This window comes from Dipteris shenzhenensis, chromosome 20 (genome assembly GCF_047967505.1).
Source record: "Dipteris shenzhenensis isolate YYH24624 ecotype China chromosome 20, Dip_SZ_1.0, whole genome shotgun sequence".
In the NCBI taxonomy this organism is placed as follows: domain Eukaryota; kingdom Viridiplantae; phylum Streptophyta; class Polypodiopsida; order Gleicheniales; family Dipteridaceae; genus Dipteris; species Dipteris shenzhenensis.
The window spans coordinates 32,245,075-32,269,781 of NC_141615.1; the positions used below are offsets into that span (position 1 = coordinate 32,245,075).

The 24,707-nt window shown below is 45.4% G+C and overlaps 1 protein-coding gene across 2 annotated transcripts; it reads left to right on the forward strand.

Annotated features, from left to right (window-relative positions):
* Positions 1 to 4,330: 4,330 nt before the first annotated feature.
* Positions 4,331 to 24,243, forward strand: LOC147889548 (uncharacterized). Of its 2 annotated transcripts, none has more exons than XM_087391749.1 (6): positions 4,331 to 4,692; positions 4,770 to 4,845; positions 4,934 to 5,058; positions 5,172 to 5,242; positions 23,672 to 23,753; positions 23,935 to 24,243. In XM_087391749.1, exons 1-6 carry the CDS (start codon positions 4,339 to 4,341, stop codon positions 23,953 to 23,955), a joined length of 729 nt encoding a protein of 242 aa, XP_087247875.1. In that variant the 5' UTR covers positions 4,331 to 4,338; the 3' UTR covers positions 23,956 to 24,243. The 2 variants fall into 2 exon arrangements, with proteins under 2 accessions (XP_087247875.1, XP_087247876.1); XM_087391750.1 differs by having other exon boundaries at positions 4,976 to 5,058.
* The last annotated feature ends 464 nt before the right edge of the window (positions 24,244 to 24,707 follow it).

Genomic DNA, 24,707 nt, shown 5'->3' on the forward strand with positions numbered 1-24,707 from the left:
TCCACAACCAAAACACTTGATGGGTGTTCGATATGTGGTGGGTCTTACTTGATTTGCATACACCGGGATGAGTCCTTCAGCACCATCCATGTAGTTCTTTACCAAAAAATTTGAATTCTAGGATAATTTAAAGGAGTTCCTTGTCTTCTTCACAACACAATATCATCATTTGCAAAGCATCAAGCATACAATTGAGCTTAAAGTGGATGCTAAGCCTGTAGTGTAGTGATATATGTGGCTTGGTCCAACTCAAACCATACAAGTTGAATTGCATAGGCTAACTGAGGACAACTTCATCATTTCAATATAGAATGTTGTGTGGGTGTCTCTTGCAGTAGTCACTTTGAAGAAAAACAAGTTGAGGGTGTGCATCAACTACAAGAAGTTAAATTTGCAACCAAGAGATATCATTTCCTTGTTTTATTCCCAAACCTCATTCTTGAAAATGTGAATGGTTACAAAATATATACCTTCTATCATAGGCATTTTGGAAGAGGGACATCATGAAGACAACGTTCACCACACCCTAAGGCACTTTTGCCTTCAAAGTCATGCCTTTTGGAATCACCAATTCCCCAGCTACATTTCAATGATTCATCTAGATGGTTATTTCTTTGTGTCTAAGAAATTTTCTAAGATTTGATAAGGAAACTTTTCACCACTAGACATGAACATGTTGCTAAAGTCTGGTTGACTTTTCAATGGATGGATTAAGCACAAGTCATTCTCAAACTAGAAAAATGCACCATAGGTTCCACCCAAGTCTATACACATGAACAAATTGTTTTAGCAAAGGGAATCTTCCCTAATCTAGAAAAGTTGAAAGCAATTCTGAAGCTCCCTTCTCCAAGTGCTTCAAGGTAGGTCTATGCTTTTATGAACATAGCTAGATATTATCACTACTTTAGGGGGCTTATCATTCCATGACTGGTTGTGGGATGATGATTATGTGTATGTTCTAAGAAAATTAAGGAGTATCTTTCCTTGGCCCTAATCCTTTGGAACCCGGATTGGCAAAGACTTCTTTGTCAATCCTAGGTTTGGTACACATACTCTAGCTAGTATTCTGGCTCAAGGTTTCAAATTTGGGATTTATCAATTCAGAGTAGGGGGTTTATGGAACTTTAGTATTATAAGCACATTGGTGCAAAGTTGGGGGGAAGAAAGAGGTTAAGGAGAGAGGTAAGGGGAGGGGGGGGGGGGGGGGGAAGCAGGAAAAGAAAAAGGTGAGGTAGGGGGAAGAGGGAAGTGGGGAGGGGGAAAGAAAAAAGTAAGGGGGGAAAAGAGGTATTGTGGGAAAGAAAAATACAAGGGGGAGAGAGAAAGGAGAGAGGGGGGGCACGGTAAGAGATAAGAGAGGGGAGGGTAGGAGAGAGGGAGGGTAGGGGGGGGAGGTAAGAGGTAAGATGAGGTAAAGGAGGGGGAGGGGGGGCGAGGTAAAGAGGTAAGTGGGGGGAGGATGAGGGAGGTAAGGGGGGAGGGCCGGGGGGCGGGGAGCAAGGGGGAGAGGTAAGAGGGGTGAGGATAGGAGAGAGGGAGGTAAAGACGGGGACAAGAGAGGTAATTTGGGAGGCGGGGAAGGGCTTGGTAGCCACGGCCACAATGGGGGAGAGAGAAAGGAGAGAGGTAGGGAGGCTTTAGGAGAGACATAAAAGGTAACGGGGTTGGGGGATAGGAGAGAGTTAAGTGGGGTGGGGGAGGAGGGTGGGGCTTTTAGGTGAGGGGGGTGGGGGAGTTTAGGAGGTTTGGGGGGCAAAAAGGGACATGGCAGCCGCTAAGGGGGAGGGGGGTTGTCTTGCAATGATTCTTTATGGGCTCTTCAAAGGGAGCTACCATCATGCCTCACGTACAACTCCTAGTATATCCCCCCTCTCCCCTCCCTCCTACCCTCTCCCCCCCCATCCTCTCTCGCTCTTGCCCCCATCCCTTACCTCATACCCTTCCCTACCTCCCAGCCCCCTTAACATAAACCTGCCTAGGTCAAACTTCATGTTAACTTTATAATGTTTTATAATGTTGAATCTAACAGTGAAGGTGATGCATTTTCAACAGATAGTTGAGCCAACACATGGGAAACATATGTGTCGTCTTGGCAATGGTTCAGGTTGGGCTGATAAAATTGTTGGACACACCATGAAGGTGGATGGACCTTTCCATGCCTACGTAGACATTATAGGAGCCCATTGACGTCATTGGTCAAATCACACGTTGTCACAAAGCTTTCATGTGCACTGGCTTGTGGCAACACGGTGGTCATGAAACCTGCAAAGTAGACTCCCCTGACTGCTCTCTTCTATGCACACCTTACTGTAGAGGTCAGTCAGCTGGTTTTTTTAAATTCTTCGGCCCTTCAAATTTGATATCCAGAGCTTCGAGCTAACGAAGTATTGATGAAATGGCAAAGCCCTAGAAAAAAGAGAATCTCCCCAACACCAAATCGATTTCGTCAAATGAACTAGAAAAAACCATTTCCCCATAGACGCAATGCATTGTGCCACATGAAACACCCAACTCGAGATTAAGCTAGCATATGAGCTTTTAAGTGAACAAAGAAAGTCTTGAAGAATCTTTGTCTTGATATCATGTGCACATTTGATTACATCAAGAGATATCCACATATAATTAATCGAATATTCTAAATATCTTTCACCCTATTAGGGGCCTAAGGATGAGTCATGTATTCAACACAAGGTTTAACTTTTTGGAAATCTTCAAATTGAGTAGGTCTATCCACTTTGCTTGTCCTCCATTTCTTTCATTGTCACCTACTCCATCGACTTTGCTTCGCTACCTCTTCTCCTTCAGTTCAATTGATTAATGTTAGCTCATTGTCCTGCTAACTCCTTGTGTAGCTTTCTCATTTGCTGCTTCTCTACCTCACTTTCATCAGGTACTTGGCCTCTTGTAATTCTCTGTCATAATTCTCTTCGTCACTCTTGCCATCCAGTGTGACACTGATGCATTGAGCTCAAAGACACAGATGGAGATGGATCTCTTGCTGCTCTTGCTTTAGTCCATTCCCCTTCCTCCTTGATGGTCTCCTCTGAGTGGGATGCGTCAATTTTATGAGCAAAAACCTATGAGCACGTTTATCCAAGCGTGTTTTTCAAGAGATTTAAACATTGTATTTCTTTAGGAAACATGGTTTTTACACTTCAATTTTACATAACATAAATTTTCTCATTCATAGACATCCTTTGTACCCCTATTATTACCTTAAAAAAGTGTTGAAAAATAATTCCTTTAAGAAACATCCCTCATAATAGCTCTCATAATATTATACGTATATAACTACTTATTAAACACATTTATATCAATATGACAAGAGCTTTCTAGTGTTTTAATAGAAGACATTTATGGATATGTTTCTTAAAAAGTTTACATTAGTACAAATAAGCATTAACTTGGGCTTATATATCACTCTCATAAAATACATGTAATATTTAATACTACATATGCAAGCTTTTCCAAAATATAACCCCATAGATGTGCTCAAATGGGGTTTTCTAATCAATTTGAGTGGTTGAATGACTATATTTGGTGAAAGTTATGCCACTTAAAAAAGTGTTGTCCATGGTAGTTTTGCCACACAGTAGCGGCGAAACTGCCAATCTCCCAAGAGCTCCTAGGAGCATGTAGTGACATGGTGCCACTCTATTCAATTTGGAAATTGTTCAAGGGATGGAGGCCTCCACCCACTACCAAAGCATTGTTCAGCTCCTGCTATGGGTAGAGTTTGAACCAGCCAAATAATGTTTGAGCAAGAGTAGTAGTTGTGTCTTTTGCCCCAAGGGTGGGGACCATATGGACATCGCGAGTGTCCAAGAGCTCATAGGAGCATGTAGTGACATGGTGCAAGTCGATTCAATTTGGAAGTTGCTCGGGTAGGAGGCCCCGTCTGCCCCCACGACCCCCACCTCGTCGGGCCAGCTGTGGTAGAACCAATTACAGGTGAGCAAGGGTCTAAACCAACTAGATAATGTCCGAGCAAGGGCGAGCAGTAGCGGTGTGCGTGTCGTCTAAACATGAGACGTAGACAGACGTGCTCCGAAATCGACTACTCTGAGGGGGCAACACGAGGCCGACGGTCCGATCGGTCTGAATGCATGCTTCTTTTTTTTGTGGCGTGGTGCTGAAATTGAAAGTGCCAACAACGCGCCCATACGAGGTGACCAAGATAGGATCCTGAGCTGCCCCTGGGGCTTGAACTCAGGACCGGCATATACACATCCACGTGTTGTAGCCGCTTGGTCTAAACGGAGTTGGCAAAACCTGGGGCTACTAGTGACTAGGAACAAGGCGAGAGAGAGCTAGCATTGCATTGCATGGGTGAGAGTGATGGAGTTGTTCCTGAGGGCTTGTCCTCCTACTTGTTATTCTTCTTCTTCTTCTTCTTCTTGTGCCTTCTCCTCCATCTTCACCATCACCACTGGAACTCCCATCTTATCATCCAAGCTTTGGCTATGGCGACCTCTTGCTCCCCTCCGCCTCTACATCACAGCCTCTTCTTCCCTTCCCCCTTCCTCCTCACCTCCTGCCACCCCTCCCGATTACCTTTCCCTCTCCGACAAAGATCTCTTCTCTCAGTGCTCCATGGATACCTTCCGCGCTTCCGGCCCCGGTGGCCAGCACCGTAACAAAACCGAGAGCGCCGTCCGCATCACGCACCTCCCCACCGGCCTCGTCTCGCAGGTAGCCTTCCATTTGCCTCTTGGGATTAGAATTTACAGCCACTTTTTGTCATTGGTTACCTGGTTTTCTTTTGGCAGGCTGCAGACGACCGCTCTCAACACAAGAATCGCGCATATGCACTTGATCGACTTCGCCATGTTATCGCCGCCAAAGGTGCCCTTATTTGGATTCCTTCTCATGGTTTAATTTGGCTACTCCTACTCAGCTCACTCTTAGTGCCGCCGTCGGTGAATGCAATTAGTTAGGCGACCCGTTGATCTGGATGGGTACACGCCTCCGCCAGAGCTTGTTCGGATATTGCCCGCAGGGAAAGGACAGAAGATTGGAGGTCAGAAGATAGGACCTAACCATCCCGACTTTCCCAAGGTAGTTCTGTCGGCCTCCATTATTCCTGAGCACACTTTTGGACAAGCAATTGCTCTTGAACTTAGCAATTTGGTTTCGCACGAGATACTTATGAAGTTTTTAACTTTGCGCAGGGAGTGCAGTGTCTGCTAGATCTGCTTTTGGCAACAGAGGGTTCCGTTTCTGCCGCTTCCGCCGTACTTGGGTAATTTTTCTGTTCTGGTTCTTGACTTGCTAATTGACACGTTCCGTAACCTCATCACGGTTTGCTCGATGTTTAGTCTGTACACCGGGTAAAGACCAAAGAAAACTTTGGAAACATCATTTTAACTACAAGCTTTCGGTGATTTCATTCTCACAGTATTGAGTAGTAGTTTGGGAGCAGTAAGTGAGAAGGGAGGATTTGCTCACTTTTGCATATATTCGTCGATTTCAAGCAGCCCTTACACTTAGAGACCCACCTTGACAGTGTCGAGGTGGTGTCTGAGCCAACCAAGTACATAAGCTCACCAAAATGAGCGACTATTCGTAGCAGTCATGTCTTACTAGACTTCAGTCTATTCTTTGTGTAATATGGGCCTTTATGTAATAGAGGGGGAAATTGGGCTAATTAAGGGTTCAGCACTTTTTGCATTAGTAGTCAGCCCTCACGTGCGTTGTACCTCACGTTCTGATGTGACATCTCCATTCGCTAATCTAGTCCTGCCTGTGCACTTTTTGCCCGTTTCCCTGCCTCCCCGCTTCCTATTTCCCTCTTCCCCATTATACCTGCCCTCATTGCTATCCTTGCAACTTGCTCTAAACTTCTCTTCTCCTTTTCTCACATTGGTATCAGGGCTGTTCCATCATATGTTTGGCCTCAAATGAGAGGATTGGAGGAAGCTAGTTATCTTCCTAACGAAGTGAGAAAAAAGCTCACAATGCATTAGTTCAAGTGTGAAACTCAAAGTCTAATTTAGCTTGACGTGTGGATCATGAACCTGGAAGATTCCTTTCGCTTCCATCCAAATTACAACAAGGACAAGATCATCTATGCTAAGGTCCATTTGCAGATTATGCCCACTCTTGGTGGCATTAGTCCAGGGATTCGATAGGGTAGCTATCATGGTGGCCCGCTTTAAGAACTTATGGTGAACAGTTTTTTTTGTCTGTGCTCATAGCGCAGCAATTTTTCGCCAACTGTATGCATTATCTTAGACTGACGAGATCTGAGAATTGCAACAACATTTATGGAGATTCTCCCTTTTTGTGCGGTCCATTTCTGACAAGCAAATTACTGCTGAACATTCATTAGTTGTACTTTTGTTTGGTATTGAATGTGAGAGCTACGGCCTCAGTCCATTTGGGCAGACAGTAAAGCTTGCTAAGGTCTTGCGCCCAAATATGTTGAGTAGTATTAGCCAAGCCTTATGGGAGCACATGCAATGCTCAAAAGAAGCTGAAGATGCTTGAATGGCATGACACGGAGGAGGCAGCAGCCCCATTTCCCAAGGATTCAATTTTTATGGGCAGCATTGACTTATACCAAACCAGACTGCTAGGTGCAAATTTTAGTGACAAGATTAATGTTTTGGAAAGGTCACCTCCCCATCTATAAGCCCTCAAATGAGGAGAGCGTGGGGGAGACCTAGGGCAGGATATGCCCAGAGAAGAGAGAGAAAGGGGGCTGCCAGTGGCCACATGGGCAGCACCTCACTTGTGGAGGAGCCATGGTGGCTGCAACAGGTGGAGCCTATGAACAGGAAGATGGCGATGCATACACAGCATGGATCTGGCCTGGAAGAGGCAGATCTGGAGCAGCACTAGAAGGCGAGATGATCCAGCAATAAGGCGCAGGAGTGGAGCTGGTTAGGGCAGACCATGGGCTGGCAGGAAAGCAGGGGTGCAGAGCATCCAATGGGCCAGGTGCTGTAGCAGCAAAGGGAGGGGCTGCAAAAGGGCAGCACCCTGCCCTTATATAGGGCCTCTGATAGGCTGGTCGGCTGGCCAACTGTGTCGGTCAGCACAAAGCCCTATAAGGGTTATGGGGCTGCCCACAGCCCATAAAGGGGATCTGTGGGGTGGGTTGGAGGGGCAGTAAAGTTGCCAGCACCCTGCTGGTCTGTGGACTTTGAGGAGCCATCTGCCCCTATTAAGGGGCCCCTTGGGGGGCAAAAACACATCCAGCAGCCAGCAGATTTTGGGAGCAGCAGTACGCACACCCTCAGGCCTACGTCCAGGAGGAGTCCAAGAGTTGCTGCAGACTGAGCTCATCTAGGGTTGGAGCCTAGGCTGTCTACAAGGGCAGCAAGGTGCTGAGGTCTTTGGACGGAGAGTCTACATACGCTTGAGGTGGAGCAAGCGGGCTCAGTGATCTAGAGATATCCGGCAGATAGTAGAAGTACCTTGTGGTAAGATCAGAGGACCACATCCTGGTGGGACTCTAGATCTATCTTTTGTATAGTTTTTTGGATGGAAATATATTCTTGTGGTGGTTTCTATATTTGGCTGGATCATTGTCTATTTACTAGTCTGCCCTTCTATTTGAAGCACATAAAGTTAAGAAGTTTGCGATTCCACTCACCACACAGTGTGTGTGAGCTCTTGGGCTATTCTATCGGTCTTCCACCATGCGTACCCTCAGTTAGTTGATTTCTAACATGGTATCAGAGACCAAGTAGGGGCTTACAAGTGTGGGAGCTTGAAGGTAGTGACCTTGCTGAAGGATGACTCTGATTTAGATGCTCTAGGGAATTGACTTCCACGACTGGAGGATTGTGCCCTTGCGAGAAGGAGGGCGACTCATGTTCAGTCAGGTGTGTACATAGTTCTTGTCTACAGACGATTGAGTTTGATTTTTGATTTTGCTATGTAGTTTAGTAGCAGAAATGTCGATTTTAGAATCAGAAGCCTCTCTCCCCCTTCCTCCTCCCCAATCGTGTTCCTTCTTTCACCATCCCTAGCTTTGGAGAGTCCAGGAAACTGGATGGTACTAACTATCCTATCTGGAAGGTGAAGATCTGGAGTTATTTAGTGGCTTAAAAACTGTGGAAGCTGACAGTAGAAGCAGAGGTGAAGCCGCAGATGGAGAGGAACTAGAAGCATGTGAGGATAGAGATGCTCACGCCTTGGCATTGATCATAGGGGCTAGATGACTGACATGCTAGTGAAGCGTGGGCCATTGTGAAGGATGTGTATGAGACAGATAATACATCATGGATCTTGACTCGTTAGCATCAGCTCTACAATATGGATATGGATGAGGGAGATTCGTCGGTACATGGCCTCTTGACGAAGGTCAAGGTGGTAAGGGATCAACTAGCATCGGTTGGTCAAAAGGTAGTCTCCGACCAGTTGGTCTTGATGGTACTTAGGACTACCACAGAGTTTCAAAAGCTTCGTAACGTATAGGATTGGACCTGGAGAGGAGGAGCCATTGGTTGAAAAGCCATGAACCAAAATCGACACTGGATTCCAAAGGGTTCCATCATGGGAGTTGCTTGGGCAACGCCATCGACGTGTTGGCATTGGGCCGAGATGTGTCGGTGAGAGGGGTGTTGGAAAGGTCACCTCCCCATCTGTAAGCCCCTAAATGAGGGCAGGATATGCCCAGAGAAGAGAGAGAAAGGGGGCTACCACATGGGCAGCGCCTCGCTTCTGGAGGAGCCATGGTGGCTGCAATAGATGGAGACTATGAACAGCAACATGGTGATGCATACACAACATGGATCTGGCTTGGAAGAGGTAGATCTGGAGCAGCACTAGAAGATTTACTATATTTAGAAATGTGCTAAGGAACAGAAAGGAGACTGAAATAGCAGAGAACAAGGAATAAAATTATTGCTTGAATGTCTGTAGGGTATCTGTAGTGTCATCCATACAATTGGGCCTCTCTTATATAGAGAGTGAAGAGTCACACATGAAAAGGTGTGTACTCCAAAGTGTATGTGCATGAAGAGGTGTGTACCCCTTGTGAAGGGTGTGACCCTTGATGAAAGGGTACATTACAATAGGAATGTCTCTTCAATAGAATGTCTCTTGTGAAGGGTTGTGCCTTGTCGAAAGGGCATAGAGTTGTGCCTCATAGAAGTGTCCCATCGAAAGGGCATACCCTTCCACAAGTGTCCATTCATCAAAGCATCCATAAGTCTAGAAATAGAGAAAGGAATACGTCACAGATCGTGACATCCCCTCCCACTCAAAATAAGACCCTGGTGGAGAGAATGAACTGATGTAGAAAATACCACGGTAAATTTTGAAAATATTGCTGTAAAATGTCAGGGTACTGCTGTAAGTCTTCATTAGATTGCCAAGTAGTGTCGGAGTCGTCCAGATCTCGCTACAAAACAAGGAATTCTATGATAAGCCGATGTCAAGTCTCTTGTTGTCGATGGTCGAGAATACGTTCAGGAATAAGGAGAACATAATCGTCTTCGATTTCTGGAACATAATCACCTGCACGAGGAACTGCTTCATCGCCTGGAATGTACGTCTTTAGCCAAGAAATATGAAATGTCGGATGGATTTTACCCCATGATGGTGGTAATTTCAATTTGAAACTTAAAGGTGAATTTTTCTTGACGATTCGGAAAGGTCCATAGTATCTTGGTCGCAACTTAGGAAACACAAACTTAACCGTCTTATAGCGATGTGGGGCTACAAATAATAGCATCATGTCACCAGTGTTAAATTCCAGGTGACGTCTATGTTTGTTGGCAGAGCGTTGATACCGCTCTTGCGCTTTTCGCATATGATCCCTGACTTGGAGTAGAATGTCTTGCATTTCTTGAACCAGTTGATCAGCTAGGGCCACTCGATGTTGAAGTACAAAATTCGTTGGTACAATCGGAGTGTGTCCATAAGCTGCTTGAAATGGAGTCATGCTGATGGCACTATGGAAAGAGTTATTATAAGCAAACTCAAGGAGTGGTAGATACTCTTCCCAAGCTGCTAGGCGTGACTGAATATAATGTCGAAGCATTTCTTCCAGAACTTGGTTGACTCTTTCAGTCTGGCCATCTGATTCTGGGTGGTAGGCTGAACTGAACAGTAGAGTTGTACCCAAAGATTCGAACAGTGAAATCCAAAAGTGATTGGTAAACTTAGGATCTCTGTCGGATATGATATTCTTGGGCAATCCATGGTGTCGGAAGATGTGTTGTATGAAGAGTTTGGCTATGTCTGGAGCCTGTGCACTGCTTTTGCAAGCAACAAAGTGTGCCATTTTGGACAATCGATCAACAATTACCATAATCTGAGTGTTACCTCTGGCGGATCGTGGTAGTGTTGTAATGAAATCCATGGAAATACTTTCCCACCTTTCAGTTGGAACTGGAAGAGGCTGAAGAAGTCCTATTGGAAGTCGTCGGCTTGCTTTCATTTGTTGACAAGATAAGCAAGATGTAACCATTTTGATGACATCGCTTTTCATCTGAGGCCAGTAGTATGTTGCACTGAGTAACCTATAAGTCTTGTTGACATTCATAGTGCAGTGGTATCAGAGCAAATTTCGCTCCTGCCTGTAGGAAATGCCCCCCACCTTTCTAGCGCATATCTAATACATTTCTTTCCGCTAGAAGGATATCCGTGCACATTGTGCATTGGAAGAGATGGAGAGAATGAACGTAAAAATTTTTAGCGCCAACCCTGCCTAAAGTCATCAATGGCCTCTCCATCTCCCACACATCACGAGTTGATGTGAATGGACATGATAAAAATCGTGTCTTTTCATGTGCTTGGGTTGTCCCAAAACCAAGGGACGCACCTTTTCCACCATCGGACACACCTTTTGATGAAGAGTCTCGACTCCTCACCCAAGGGACACACCCCATCGTGGCAAAAAGGACACACCTATTCATGTGGGGACACCCCTTTTAAAAACCGGGACACACCCCTTCATGAAAAGGTGCACCTATTCCAAGGGACACACCCCTTCGAATAGGCACACCTTTTGGCGCCAAGCACTTATAAAAAGGGTACCTAGACGGGTTAAAAAGGAAAAACCCAGCCCCAAACTTTAGGTCTACCCTAGGTTACCCAAGGGTCAAATAAACCCACCTTTTAAAATTTTTTTTGGGCAACTACCCAACGTAGGCAGCACAAACGAAAAAAGGGCGCACCTTTTCAACGCCCATACAGATTTTCGTCAAACAGGTTGGCCTCGCTGCGCAGCCCCTACCCTCGCCATTTCGCTGCCAGCCCCTAGCCTCGCCATTTTGCTGCCCTGCTCCCCTCGCCATATGCAGCCCCTAGCCTCGCCATTTCGCTGCCCTGCTCCCCTCGCCATATGCAGCCCCTAGCCTCACCAGTCTTTCGGCCTGGTTCCCTGCTTGCAGCGCCAGATCAGCGATAGCCTTGCCAGCCTGCAGCACTAGATTCAGCATCAGCCAGCCATTTCTGCCGCAAATCAGCCTGCAGCCTTGGAAGCCAGCCATTTCTGCCGCGATCCAGCCTGCAACCAGTTTTCGCCATTGACAGCCTGCCTCCCCCCTTCTGTTTCGCCAGTCTTTATTGACATCAGCAGCCTGGTGCGCCAGCCCCCTATCGCGATCCAGAATTGGGTACTTGCAGCCTGTTGCGCCATTGACAGCCTACCCCCCCCTTGTTTTCGCCACCTTATCTGCCAGTTCAGCAGCGGTTCAGCCCTCCTCTCGCAATGAAGACAGCCTGTTAATTGCGCCCTGTTTCTATTTTCCAAACCGGACCAGCCAGGCACAGGACAGAAATCTGTAGGCCTCTTCTACGCAACAAATTGGCAGATTAAATCAATGCCAGGTGGATTCTTTCCATTCTACTTTTAAGGATTCTCTTGTCATTATCCAATTACAGCAAATGAAAGAGGCTCCCTTAAAGCATGGAAACCCTAGGTAATTCACCCGGCCTTTCAAGGACACCTCAGGCATCATCTACCACACAATGTCGTGTTCAGATTGCACAACCAGCCCATTTCGGAGCTTTTGCATCATGGATCTTCTGTGTCACATGCCCTCCTAGTGATTTGGACCACATCCTATACCTTCTGCGTGAGGCACCTCAGTTACATTACTTCCTCAGCACAGTCCAGGTTGTGTTCCACGAGACACGAAGATACCCAGAACTCGATATTCCTCAAGAGTTTGATGTCCATCTTTGGAGAGAATCTTACCCCTCACCTTCGGCATCTCCAGGGTACTATCCACCTCCTTCAGCTCCCAGATATCCTCCTCTACAGGTTGTACCTTCCCCAAGACAGTATTTACACTCTGAAGGCACTCCTCCTGAATATCCTCCACTTCCGACAGCAGCTCCCTATCCTTTCTCAGATCCGTGGACTCTGCAACCTACTCTTGTACTCTCACGAGCAGTAACACCCATTTCGGCATCACCAATGTTACCTCAGACAGGACCTCCTTTACCAGATTTCCACGGGTGGTTCCATCCTGCCTCGCCTGTCCCCTCCAACATGAGCAACCTCAGGGAGCAGCCCGAATCTTCTTCCAGGAATGATACAAACTAGAGCGCAGGTTCGTGCTTTTCTCACGGGGACCTCCGATATGTCGCGACGCTCGCGTGTAGTCTCTCCAGAGATCAAAGACTCAGGTCCAAAAAAGACCCCTGAAGTCAACGTATAAGGCGAAACACTACTGTAACTTCAAATTTCCCAACTTCAGGACAGCATCTCCGACTTGGTCCAGAAAGTCCAACAACTCCAAGATTCTCGCAGTATCACACATACAGAGGATGACGTGATGCAACCAGACGACTATGCGGATTCATTTCCACCTGAGGTAGAAAACAGTGAACTACGTGCCCTCTACTGTTTACTTCAAGCTTCCAAAACTAAAAGACTTGACATCAAACTTCCGGAAGCCTACACTGGTCAACGCAATTGCCGAACAGTTAACCAATGGCTCGCAAAAATGCGCATGTATTTTGATACTGTTGACCTCACTGAAGGCAGAAAGATCGCCTTGGCAGCCTCCCTCCTCAAGGATACAGCTTTTCTATGGTGGCAAAGACGCTTAAGGATGGTAAAAGTGTGTTAACATGGGAACGTTTTGAACATGTGCTCCGTAAGCAGTTCATACCTGCCAATGCGGACTTCCAAGCACGATCAAAACTCCGACAGTTGGAGCAAACAGGCTCCCTGTCTTCCTACATCTCTCAGTTCACCACATCGGTGCTGGAGATTGATGGTTTAAGTGAGGATGATCGCCTTCATGCTTTCATCTCAGGCCTAAATCCCTCGTTACGCATTGATGTCCTTAAAGATAACATCACCACCACGGCTGGCGCTATTGCTTACGCAGAGCGCATTACAGATTTCCAAAACACAGGGAAGCAGAGTGCTAATCGCACACAGAACTCTACTATGGCCAAAGGTGCTCGCCCTCAAGATAACACCAGGTTTCGAAAAAACTCCGGTAATCAAGGTGAGTGACAGTCTCAAGATCCCCAGAAGTCTCAGAAATCGTATGCCGGATTCCAACAGAAGCACTCCTCTAAGGATCGCGCCTCTTCTTCTTCACAAAGTCATTACCGTCATCCCCTACATAAAGGTGCGGCCACTGACAAGAATAACCGCAGCACAAAAGGACTTTGTACCATCTGTACAGGCGACCATAGATGGTTCGATTGTCCCAAGCGACCAAAGCAAAATTCCAATATGGAACCTAGCACTTCCCAAACAGAAGATGCTACCCCAGCACAAGACAAGAAAGACAAAGCTGTTCGAATGGCAAATACCATCCATCTGAGCCTTGCCAGCAACCCCGAATCTTCCCTAGCCACTCAAGTACTTTGTGTTCAAGGATCGATTCGTGGAACAACGGTTACTATCCTCATCGACAGTGGTTGCTCTCATAACTTCCTAGCTAGTTCTATGGTCGACAAACTTCGGTTGACCACTAGTCCTAGTCTCATGGACTATCAGATTGAACTCGCAAACGCAACTACCTTCTTGTGTAACACTAGGATCAAAAACTTGTCTTTTTGCATCCAACATTATACGGATAAGTTGAACTTCGACATCATGCCTCTTTCTCGGTACGATGTCATACTTGGACAACAGTGGTTCTACGACTATGATCCATCAATGAGTTTTCGCAGCCATACTATCTAGTTTGTCCACCAAGGAAAACTTATTGAGCTAATTGGTTCAAGGGACTCTCCTTCAACCCCAGTTGCCTCTGCCCTACAAGTAAAGAAGTGGGTTCGTAAACGTCAAGTAAAGACTTCACTTCTGTTGGTTACGGCAGTAGAAGAGACACCAACAAAGGATCCTCCTGAATACCTCAACCAACCTTTTTTCGAGCCCTACCTGGATATTTTTCCACAGGAATTGCCAAAGTAGTTACCACCTCGACGACCAGTGGATCACCCAATCGAACTTATTCTCGGCGGTAATCCACCGTCGAAACCTCCTTATCGGGTTTCTTACACTCAAAATGAAGAAATCCAAAGACAGGTGACCGAGCTACTTGACAAAGGTCACATTCGGCCCAGTCGCAGTCCTTTCGGATCTCTTGTACTACTTGTGGAAAAAAAGAATAAGTCAATGTGCCTGTGCATCGACTACCGAGCCCTCAACAAGCTCACTATCAAAAACAAGTATCCATTGCCTCGCATCGATGACCTCTTCGATCAACTTCTACATGCAACACAATCCTCAAAGATTGATCTTCGTTCAGGTTATCATCAAATTCGCATACGAGAAGGTGATGAGTACAAGACAGCTTTTCGAACAAAGTATGGACACTATGAATGTTTAGTCATGCCTTTTGGGTTAAACAATGCTCCGGCCACATTCATGACACTAATGAACGACATCTTCAGGCCAACGACATCTTCAGGCCTTTCCTCGATAAGTTCGTCATCGTTTACCTCGATGACATCCTCGTTTTCAGTAGATCCCTACATGAGCACAAACAACATCTTCACCAAGTTTTTGAAGTTCTCCGCGCAAATTCTCTCTACATCAACATTGAGAAGAGTGAGTTCTTCAAGACCCAACTCGAATATTTGGGACATATTATTTCAGCTCAAGGCATCTCTGTGGATCCCAAGAAGGTCGAGGTTTCGGAGCCATTGGTGAACTGTTCGGTGATTGCGTTGACCAGTGTAGGCTTCCGGAAGTTTGATGTCAAGTCTTTTAGTTTTGGAAGCTTGAAGATGATGCCGAAATGGGTGTTACTGCTCGTGAGAGTACAGGCATAGGTTACAGAGTCCACGGATCTGAGAAGGGATAGGGAGTTGCTGTCGGAAGTGGAGGATATTCAGGAGAAGGAGTGCCTTCAGAGTGTAAATACTGTCTTGGGGAAGGTACAACCTGTAGAGGAGGATATCTGGGAGCTGAAGGAGGTGGAGAGTACCCTGGAGATGCCGAAGGTGAGGGGTAAAATTCTCTCCAAAGATGGACAGCAAACTCTTGAGAAATATCGAGTTCTGGGTATCTTCGTGTCTCGTGGAACACAACCTGGACTGTGCTGAGGAAGTAATGTAACTGAGGTGCCTCACACAGAAGGTATAGGATGTGGTCCAAATCACTAGGAGGGCACGTGACACAGAAGATCCATGATGCAATAGCTCCGAAATGGGCTGGTTGTGCAATCTGAACACGATATTGTGTGGTAGATGATGCCTGAGGTGTCCTTGAAAGGCCGGGTGAATTACCAAGGGTTTCCATGCTTTAAGGGAGCCTCTTTCATTTGCTGTAATTGGATAATGACAAGAGAATCCTTAAAAGTAGAATGGAAAGAATCCACCTATCATTGATTTAATCTGCCAATTTGTTGCGTAGAAGAGGCCTGCAGATTTCTGTCCGGGGGTCCATGTTGCAGTGGTTGGCGAGGAGTAGATCTATGCCTGGCTGGTCCGGTTTGGAAAATAGGAACAGGGCGCAATTAACAGGCTGTCTTCATTGCGAGAGGAGGGCTGAACCGCTGCTGAACTGGCAGATAAGGTGGCGAAAACAAGGGGGGGGCAGGCTGTCAATGGCGCAACAGGCTGTAGGTACCCAATTCTGGATCGCGATAGGGGGCTGGCGCACCAGGCTGCTGATGTCAATAAAGACTGGCGAAACAGAAGGGGGGAGGCAGGCTGTCAATGGTGAAAACTGGTTGCAGGCTCGATCGCGGCAGAAATGGCTGGCTTCCAAGGCAGGCTGATTTGCGGCAGAAATGGCTGGCTGACGCTGAATCTAGTGCTGCAGGCTGGCGAGGCTATTGCTGATCTGGTGCTGCAAGCAGGGAACCAGGGCCGAAAGACTGGCGAGGCTAGGGGCTGCATATGGCAAGGGGAGCAGGGCAGCGAAATGGCGAGGCTAGGGGCTGGCAGCGAAATGGTGAGGGTAGGGGCTGCGCAGCGAGGCCAACCTGTTTGACGAAAATCTGTATGGGCGTTGAAAAGGTGCGCCCTTTTTTCGTTTGTGCTGCCTACGTTGGGTAGTTGCCCAAAAAAAATTTTAAAAGGTGGGTTTATTTGACCCTTGGGTAACCTAGGGTAGACCTAAAGTTTGGGGCTGGGTTTTTCCTTTTGAACCCCTCTACGTACCCTTTTTATAAGTGCTTGGTGCCAAAAGGTGTGCCTATTCGAAGGGGTGTGTCCCTTGGAATAGGTGCACCTTTTCATGAAGGGGTGTGTCCTTGTTTTTAAAAGGGGTGTCCCCACATGAATAGGTGTGTCCTTTTTGCCACGATGGGGTGTGTCCCTTGGGTGAGGAGTCAAGACTCTTCATCAAAAGGTGTGTCCGATGGTGGAAAAGGTGCGTCCCTTGGTTTTGGGACAGCCCAAGCACATGAAAAGACACGATTTTTATCGTGTCCATTCACATCAACTCATGATGTGTGGGAGATGGAGAGGCCATTGATGACTTTAGACAGGGTTGGCGCTAAAAATTTTTACGCTCATTCTCTCCATCTCTTCCGTGCACAATGTGCACGGATATCCTTCTAGCGGAAAGAAATGTATCAGATAGGTGCTAGAAAGGTGGGGGGCATTTCCTACAGGCAGGAGCGAAATTTGCTCTGATACCACTGTAAGAAATCCTAGATTTACTATATTTAGAAATGTGCTAAGGAACAGAAAGGAGACTGAAATAGCAGAGAACAAGGAATAATTGTATTGCTTGAATGTCTGTAGGGTATCTGTAGTGTCATCCATACAATTGGGCCTCTCTTATATAGAGAGTGAAGAGTCACACATGAAAAGGTGTGTACTCCAAAGTGTATGTGCATGAATAGGTGTGTACCCCTTGTGAAGGGTGTGACCCTTGATGAGAGGGTACATTACAATAGGAATGTCTCTTCAATAGAATGTCTCTTGTGAAGGGTTGTGCCTCATAGGAAGTGTCCCGTCGAAAGGGCATAGGGTTGTGCCTCATAGGAAGTGTCCCATCAAAAGGGCATACCCTTCCACAAGTGTCCATTCATCAAACTATCCATAAGTTTAGAAATAGAGAAAGGAATACGTCACAGATCGTGACACTAGAAGGCGAGATGATCCAGCAAGAAGGTGCAGGAATGGAGCTGCTTAGGGTAGACCACAACTGGGAGGAAAGCAGGGGTGCAGGGCATCGAATGGGCTAGGTGGTGCAAAAGGGCAGCACCCTGTCCTTATATAGGGCTTGATAGGCTGGTTGGCTGGCCAACTGATTTGGCCAGCACAGCCCCGTAAAAGGGGAGCTGTGGGGTCGGTTGGAAAGGCAGTAAAGTCCTACATCCAGGAGGTAGAGTCGTCCAAGAGTTGCTGCAGACTGAGCTCATCTAGGACTGGAGCCTAGGCTGTCTACTAGGGCAGCAAGTTGCTGAGGTCCTTGGACGAAGAGTCTACATATGCTCGAGGTGGAGCAAGCGGGCTCAGTTATCTGGAGATATCCGGCAAATAGTAGAAGTACCTTGTGGTAAGATCAGAGGACCACATCTTGGTGGGACTCTGGATCTATCGTTTGTATTGTGTCCATAGTTTTTTGGATGGAAATATATTCTTGTGGCGGTTTCTATGTCTGGCTGGATCATTGTCTATTTACTACTCTGCACATTTATTTGAAGCACATAAAGTTAAGAAGTTTGTGATTCCACTCACCACACACACTGTGTGAGCTCCTGGGCTATTCTACCAGTCTTCTGCTGTGCATACCCTCTGTTGGTTGATTTCTAACATAATGTTTCACCGAACATATTAGAAATGAGGACTATCGCGGATAGCAAGAAGGTCAAATTTAAGCTTTAGATGAAGTAAAAGATGGACATGTTGACAAGGAGCTGCAATTCTGTGATGCTTAGACAAAACTGTACATAATCTCCCGGGATGTGTTGATGGATGCCTACATTGATTCAAAGGAAATCAATGGTAGGACTGCTTTTAAGCTAGCTCATTACAGCTGTACCATAGTTTCCTCAATACTCGGACCTTGTATATAGAACTTGCAGCCAATGAGTCTACCAAGGGTTGAGATTTGATGTTTGCCGATCCTTGTAATCATTAGTGTCATCCTCCTCATGATCATTATTTGAAGAGTGACTAATGCATGATGAAGAGGTCCCGAAGTCTCCCTCACTCATTGTATTTCCGTCATTGTCATGCTTGTGCTCCAGCTCTATCGCATGTTCAAGTAAGTGTCACGGGGACGTGATTTTCTATGTGCAACTAAACCCGTGGATACTGAAAACCCTAAGGTTTGATGTGAGAAGTAGGGTCTAATCCTAAGTGCACCCATTAAGACAAGGAATTAAGGGGTCAAAAATATGGGCCCAAGGGACAGCTTAAGTGTGTCATTGGTAAGAGGGTTAGAGGCTTTAATGAGCCATGTAGCAGTCTTTGGTGTGCTTGTGCTTGCAAGTGTCGACCTTTCTCTATCTAGCCTTGGCCCTTGGGAGTTGTAACATGACGTACATAATTTCTCTCCCTCTCTAGTGAGCATTAGCAGGCATTTTGAGGTGCCTTCATGCATCCCAAGGATTGGTACGGTTGCTTCTCACACATTTCAAGGACGTGGCTCGCATTTCAAGGCTGTCATCGCCTGTTGTACGGCCTGTCATATGGATTGTACGGGCAACCTTGCATGCAAAACGAGACTGTGTACGGATTGCTGCAGGTCACTCGAGATTGATCCATCTGTTGTACATGGGTGTAAAGCCTATTTGGCATGCAACGGCTATTGTCATTGTGAGAACAAAGAGAGCAAGAGTGAGCAAGACAGTGAGCTGAACGTAAGTCTGTTGAATAGTGGTCTGGAATGAAGTGAGTACAAAAGAGAGATGAGGGGTTTTGTCTAAGTGACAAAACCCTATCTTATCCACTAACTGTAGTTAGGGATTAGACTGTGGTTAGGGGGACAAACCTTTAAGAGGGAAAAGTGCCCCTAACCCACTTATTACATTACATTACATTGGCCACTGCCTAGAATATAATAATAATTCTAACACCACCCTGTAGTGCCAATGTGGTGTACGAGGTAGTGATCAATCACCAAAAGGAGATAAGTTTAGGGTACGGCGAAATGCTTCAAACTTCTCATGTGGAAGTGCTTTGGTGAAGATGTGTGCAACATTGTCATGTGTTGACACATAGATCATACTGATCTCCCCGCATGCAACTTCTCTCTGACATAATGATAATGAACCTCAATGTGCTTTGTGGGAGCATGAAACAAAGGATTCTTTGCCACTGCTATAGCACTCTGACTATCAATGAGAATTGGAGAAGGACCCTCCAATAAGAGACGAAGATCAGCAAACAAACGTCTCAGCCAAACACATTCAACTGTTGCTGTGAAAGCTGCCCTGTACTCAGCTTCACATGAGGAAGAAGCCATTGTAGATTGCTTCTTGCTCAGCCAAGAAATGCAACCTTTGCCCAAAAAGAAACAATTACCACTAGTGGACTGTCTGGTATCATAGTCTCCAACCCAATCTGAATCATCATAAGCATGCATCTGCAAGTCACCCCCCGTGGGAAACATTAAGCCATAAGACTTTGTGCCTTGCAAATAACGGAAGATGCGTTTTACAGCCTGCCAATGTGCTGTCTTTGGGTTGTGCATATATTTGCTCACTTGAGATACTGCATATTGAATATTGGGCCGTGTATTGCACAAGTAGATGAGGCATCCAACAGCCTGGCTGTAAAGTGTGACATCCATTGATTCACTTGCATCATACATAGTAAGCTTCATCCCCGGCTCCATGGGAGTGGCTATAGGCTTATGATCATGCATGTTGAACCTATCCAAGAGCTTTTGCACATACTTGGATTGAGACATAACAATGCCACGCTTGTCTTGTATAAACTGGATCCCCAAATAAAAATTTAACATGCCCAAATCTGTTAGGTCAAATTTAGCTTTCAACTCAGCTTTTAAAATATGCAATTATTTCCTCATTTGACCCTGTGAGCAGCATGTCATCTACATAAATAATGATGACCAAAATATCCCCCTCATCCTTCTTGATGTAGAGGGTGCTTTTCGTGGGACTATTATATAGCCCCTTACTTGCTAGGAATGCATCAATTTTGGCATACCATGCGGGCTTGTTTCAGCCCATATAAAGCTTTGTTAAGCTTGCAAACCTGAAAGTGCATTGCCAAAAAGTTCAAATCCAGGAGGTTGTTTGACATAAATCTCTTCCTGCAAGTCCCCATTAAGGAAAGCTTTTTTTATGTCCAATTGATGGACATTCCAAACAAAATTTGCAGCCATGGCAATAACTGACCGTATGGTGGTCATCCGGGATGTAGGAGCAAAAGTCTCCTCATAATCTATGCCCTTCTTCTATGCATAGCCTTTGGCAACCAGCCTTGCCTTGTACCTATCAATGGACCCATCTGGCTTCCTTTTCACCTTGAAAACCCACTTGGTACCAATGGCATGCTTACTTGGTGGCAAATCTACAACATCCCAAGTCTGATTTTTCTCAATGGACTGCAATTCATTGTGCTTGGCATGCATCCAATGCATATTGTCCTTTGCTTCTTCAAAAGAGTCAGGTTCTTCTTCAGGAAGAGTACTTGCATAAGCTGTGTCAATTGAAAGAGCCCCCCCTGCGTGCCTTATTGCACTACGAGTCCTGCCAGGCAATGGTGCCTCAAGCCTACTCTCCCTGAGAGTCTGTAGCAACCAATTCGGGACTGTTTTGGTTGCGTGTATCTCTTGAATCTCTTGCCTGACGACTTCATCCACACCTTGTGGGATACACAATCAGCCTGTGGCTGAATCGGGGCATGTGGATGAGGAGGAGGTTGCTGTAAATTTTGATTTTCAGCATGAGCCTCAGGTAGGGAACCAAATGCTATAGGAAGCATCCCCTAAAAAACATCATCTGAAAAAGCTGGAATAGTAAATTCAGCATGTGTACGTGCTGAATTCTCTAAAAATATAACGTCTCTACTCACAAAAATCTTGCGAGAAGCAGGATTGTAGAGTCAATAGCCTTTGCTTTGTGCACTGTACCCAACAAAAATGCATTTAAGTGCCTTATCTGACAACTTGTGTCGAAACTCCACAGGCACGTGGGCATATGCAACACAACCAAAAACTCTGAAGTGATCCACTGAAGGCTTTCTTCCATGCCATGCCTCATAGGGAGTGATTGTCTTCAAAGCCTTTGTGGGACCCCGATTCAAAACATAGTTTGCACACATGAGGCCTTCGAGCCAAAACCTGTGAGGCAACTTTTACTGGTAAGCATGCATCTATCCATCTCCATAAGAGTGCGATTCTTGCGCTCAGCTTTACCATTTTGTTTAGGTGTAAGCCTCACTGTAAGCTGATGTGTGATGCCTTTCTCCTTCAAAAATGCCTCAAACTCATGAGACATAACCCCCCCTCCCCCCCCGCTCTCTATCTGTGCGAAGTGTCTGCGCCTTGAGTCCTATCTCATTCTCAACCATAGCCACAAAGTGTTTGAAATGCATAAACACTTCTGATTTTGCCTTAAGACCATAGATCCAAGTGTAGTTGGTGAAGTCATCTATGAATGTAACATAATAAAGATAACCCCCAAAAGCACGTGTCCTCATGGGACCGCAGACATCACTGTGAATGAGCTGTAATTTGCATGTAGCTCTCATTGCACCATCCTTCTTGAAAGGAAATCTATGCATCTTGCCAAGGATGCAACCCTCACATGCATGAGGAGGAGGTGACTCTAAAGGAGGCAATGCATTAACCATAGGATGCTTCTGAAGTGTCATTAAGATGCCATAGTTCATGTGCCCATACCTGGCATGCCATAACTCCGCATTCTACATCGCAGCAGTGAGAGTGCTCACTGAACGTGCAAGATCGGATCTTTTCTCATATATATCAAGCTGAAAAAGACCCCGATACAAAGGGCCAGACAACATCAAAGCATAGTCATTCTCTTTGTCTCTGACTGCACACTTAGCATCATTGAATACAACTTGAAATCCTCCTCTATTAAGAGAGGACACTGAAAGCAAATTCTTCTTTATACCTGGCACATAGAGAACATCTGAAATTCTGAAATCTATGCCATCACTGGATGTGAGGATAATGTCTCCCACTCCACACACCGAATAAGAAGAATTATTTACACAAGTCACCTTCTTTTTAGTAGGTGGAGGATGCAGAGATGCAAAAAGGCTCTTCTTGGAAGCGATGTGCTTAGAAGCACCACTATCAAAATACCAAGTATTTAGTGTCTCATCGACACTGAGAGAGCATGTATCCTTTGAAGGATCATAACTGCAAGTCAAGAAAGCATAAGGGTCATCCTCAATAGTGGCTGTAGCATTTGAACTACCTACTGAAAAATCTGAAATGCAAGACAAAAAGGCATAGTGCTCTTCCACAAAGTTGGCTGTAACATCTCCCCCATCATGTGCATGAGGAGCTGATGCATTTGACATAGCCATACCTGAATCCCTTTTCTTTTCCTTAGCTTTGTGCTTCTTGCATTCACCAATATAGTGACCTGGCTTCTTGCAGTAGTGACAAATGCCCTTCTTTCTAGGCTTATCTACATCACCCTTAGCCTTATAAGAGGGCTGTCCTGAGCTGATGTGCGGGCTGATTGGCATGTTGCTTTTGCTGCCCTTTTCCCTTGGGCTTAAACTTTGAAAGCATGGCATGCTCACCAGCCCGTGTTGCCATATTTCTTCGTGTCTGCTCTTCCTGCAACAGAAGTCCTACTAACTTGTGAAAGGAGAGAGGATTGCTACCCCCCCTCAATGACAAATTCAGCGAGGTATGGAAACCAAGATAGGACTCAGGAAGAGAATTCAGAGGTGAGTAATCATCTCTGAATCTGGAATAACTTCATCAATATTCAGCAATTGTTCCCTCAAATCATGAAGCTTTGTGAGGTGAGTATTCATGGAATCTTCCTCATCCATATGCGTATATGTGTTTTTTCAAGTGCGAGTTGATAAAAATATCACAAGAGGTGGTATTTTTAGAGCTAAACAGTTTTTCATAGCTCCAACTAGGCTAAAGCCTTCACGTGCGAATAAGATGTATTGTAAGGATTTTTTGGCTTGTCGAATAATGAAAAGTTTTTTGGGTAATGTTGTGATCTGTTGACATTGGGTAAATATTAGAGCTAGTGGATTTCATTTGTATTCTATAGATGATAATTTCCCGTTGGCAAGCTGAAGGAAGGTGGGGAAAGTGTGCCTTGAGCCTCTCGTGATTTCTTGTTTTACAATGCAATTTCAGGATAAGCACAGGAGCATTATCAAAAGTCCTCACCTCGGACAAATCTATTCTGCTACCAACTAATGAGCTCCGAGCATCCAAGGTAAATGGCATAGAGACTGTTAAGCTTTTCTGCTTGTCTGTATATTCTTGTCAGCAACATCTTAAATGAGACCTTCAAGAAAGTATTGCATGCTGTGCTTTGTGGTGTAAGTTTGCATGCTCTTTTCTGGTTGTATTTACATGTAAACAGTTGCCTTACTACGAACAATTCAAAATTGCAGGGTCTGAAACCTCTTCATTGAGTAGAGGCATGCTCTGCGCTCTTGGGATTGTCTTTTGATTTGGGGCCAAAGTTTACTCGATGAGGTTTTACAGATGAGTGCAAGCCTGAGTCTCGTACAGAGTAGTTGAGGGTTATATATATATATATATATATATTAATTGTCCAAGTCACCTGGGGTAAGGTTAGTGTTGAACATACAGGTTCATTTTCTATTTATTTCAGCACAGGTGGTTGCAAAATCTGGGGAGTTTTCCTTTTCAATTTCTCTGATAATATTGGCCTCGTTTAATTTCTGAATTACAGATGAGAAGACATTTTTGCTTTGCTTTCCCATACGTGATAGGAGTCATGCATTCCAGGTTTAATTCCGCCTGTGGTACCAGAAGATAATGAAGGTTGCTTGATAGTAGATTAGCAAAAGCATACAACATGTTGTCTTTGAAAATTTTCTGAAGAACATATAGGCCATGTCCATGATCCTGTATATGGGATGCATTTGAAAGAAAATCCCATGTAGGTGATAGAATAGTTAGATGATGTATTTGCACAAATAGGGAAGTAATGAAGGAGCAATATGAAGAATATATGACTTCCGATATAACAAAAGGCTTGCAGTACCCTGAGACATCAAAGTCTTCAAGTTCTTCCCAATGAATCCAAGTTTGACAAGCCTGCTTCAACATCAAAATTTTAAGATGGATAAGAAAATTGGTGGAAGAAGCATAGGATATTATCAAGAATAAGAAACCTAGACATGAAGTCTGATTGACA

What these genes read in the sequence shown, in the direction of transcription:
- LOC147889548 (XM_087391749.1), top strand. Translation starts at nt 4,339, where the DNA reads ATGGAGTTGTTCCTGAGGGCTTGTCCTCCTACTTGTTATTCTTCTTCT. An exon ending in CCACCGGCCTCGTCTCGCAG is followed by an intron (nt 4,693 to 4,769) that starts GTAGCCTTCCAT and finishes TTCTTTTGGCAG; the next exon opens with GCTGCAGACGACCGCTCTCA. An exon ending in ATGAGCTCCGAGCATCCAAG is followed by an intron (nt 23,754 to 23,934) that starts GTAAATGGCATA and finishes TCAAAATTGCAG; the next exon opens with GGTCTGAAACCTCTTCATTG.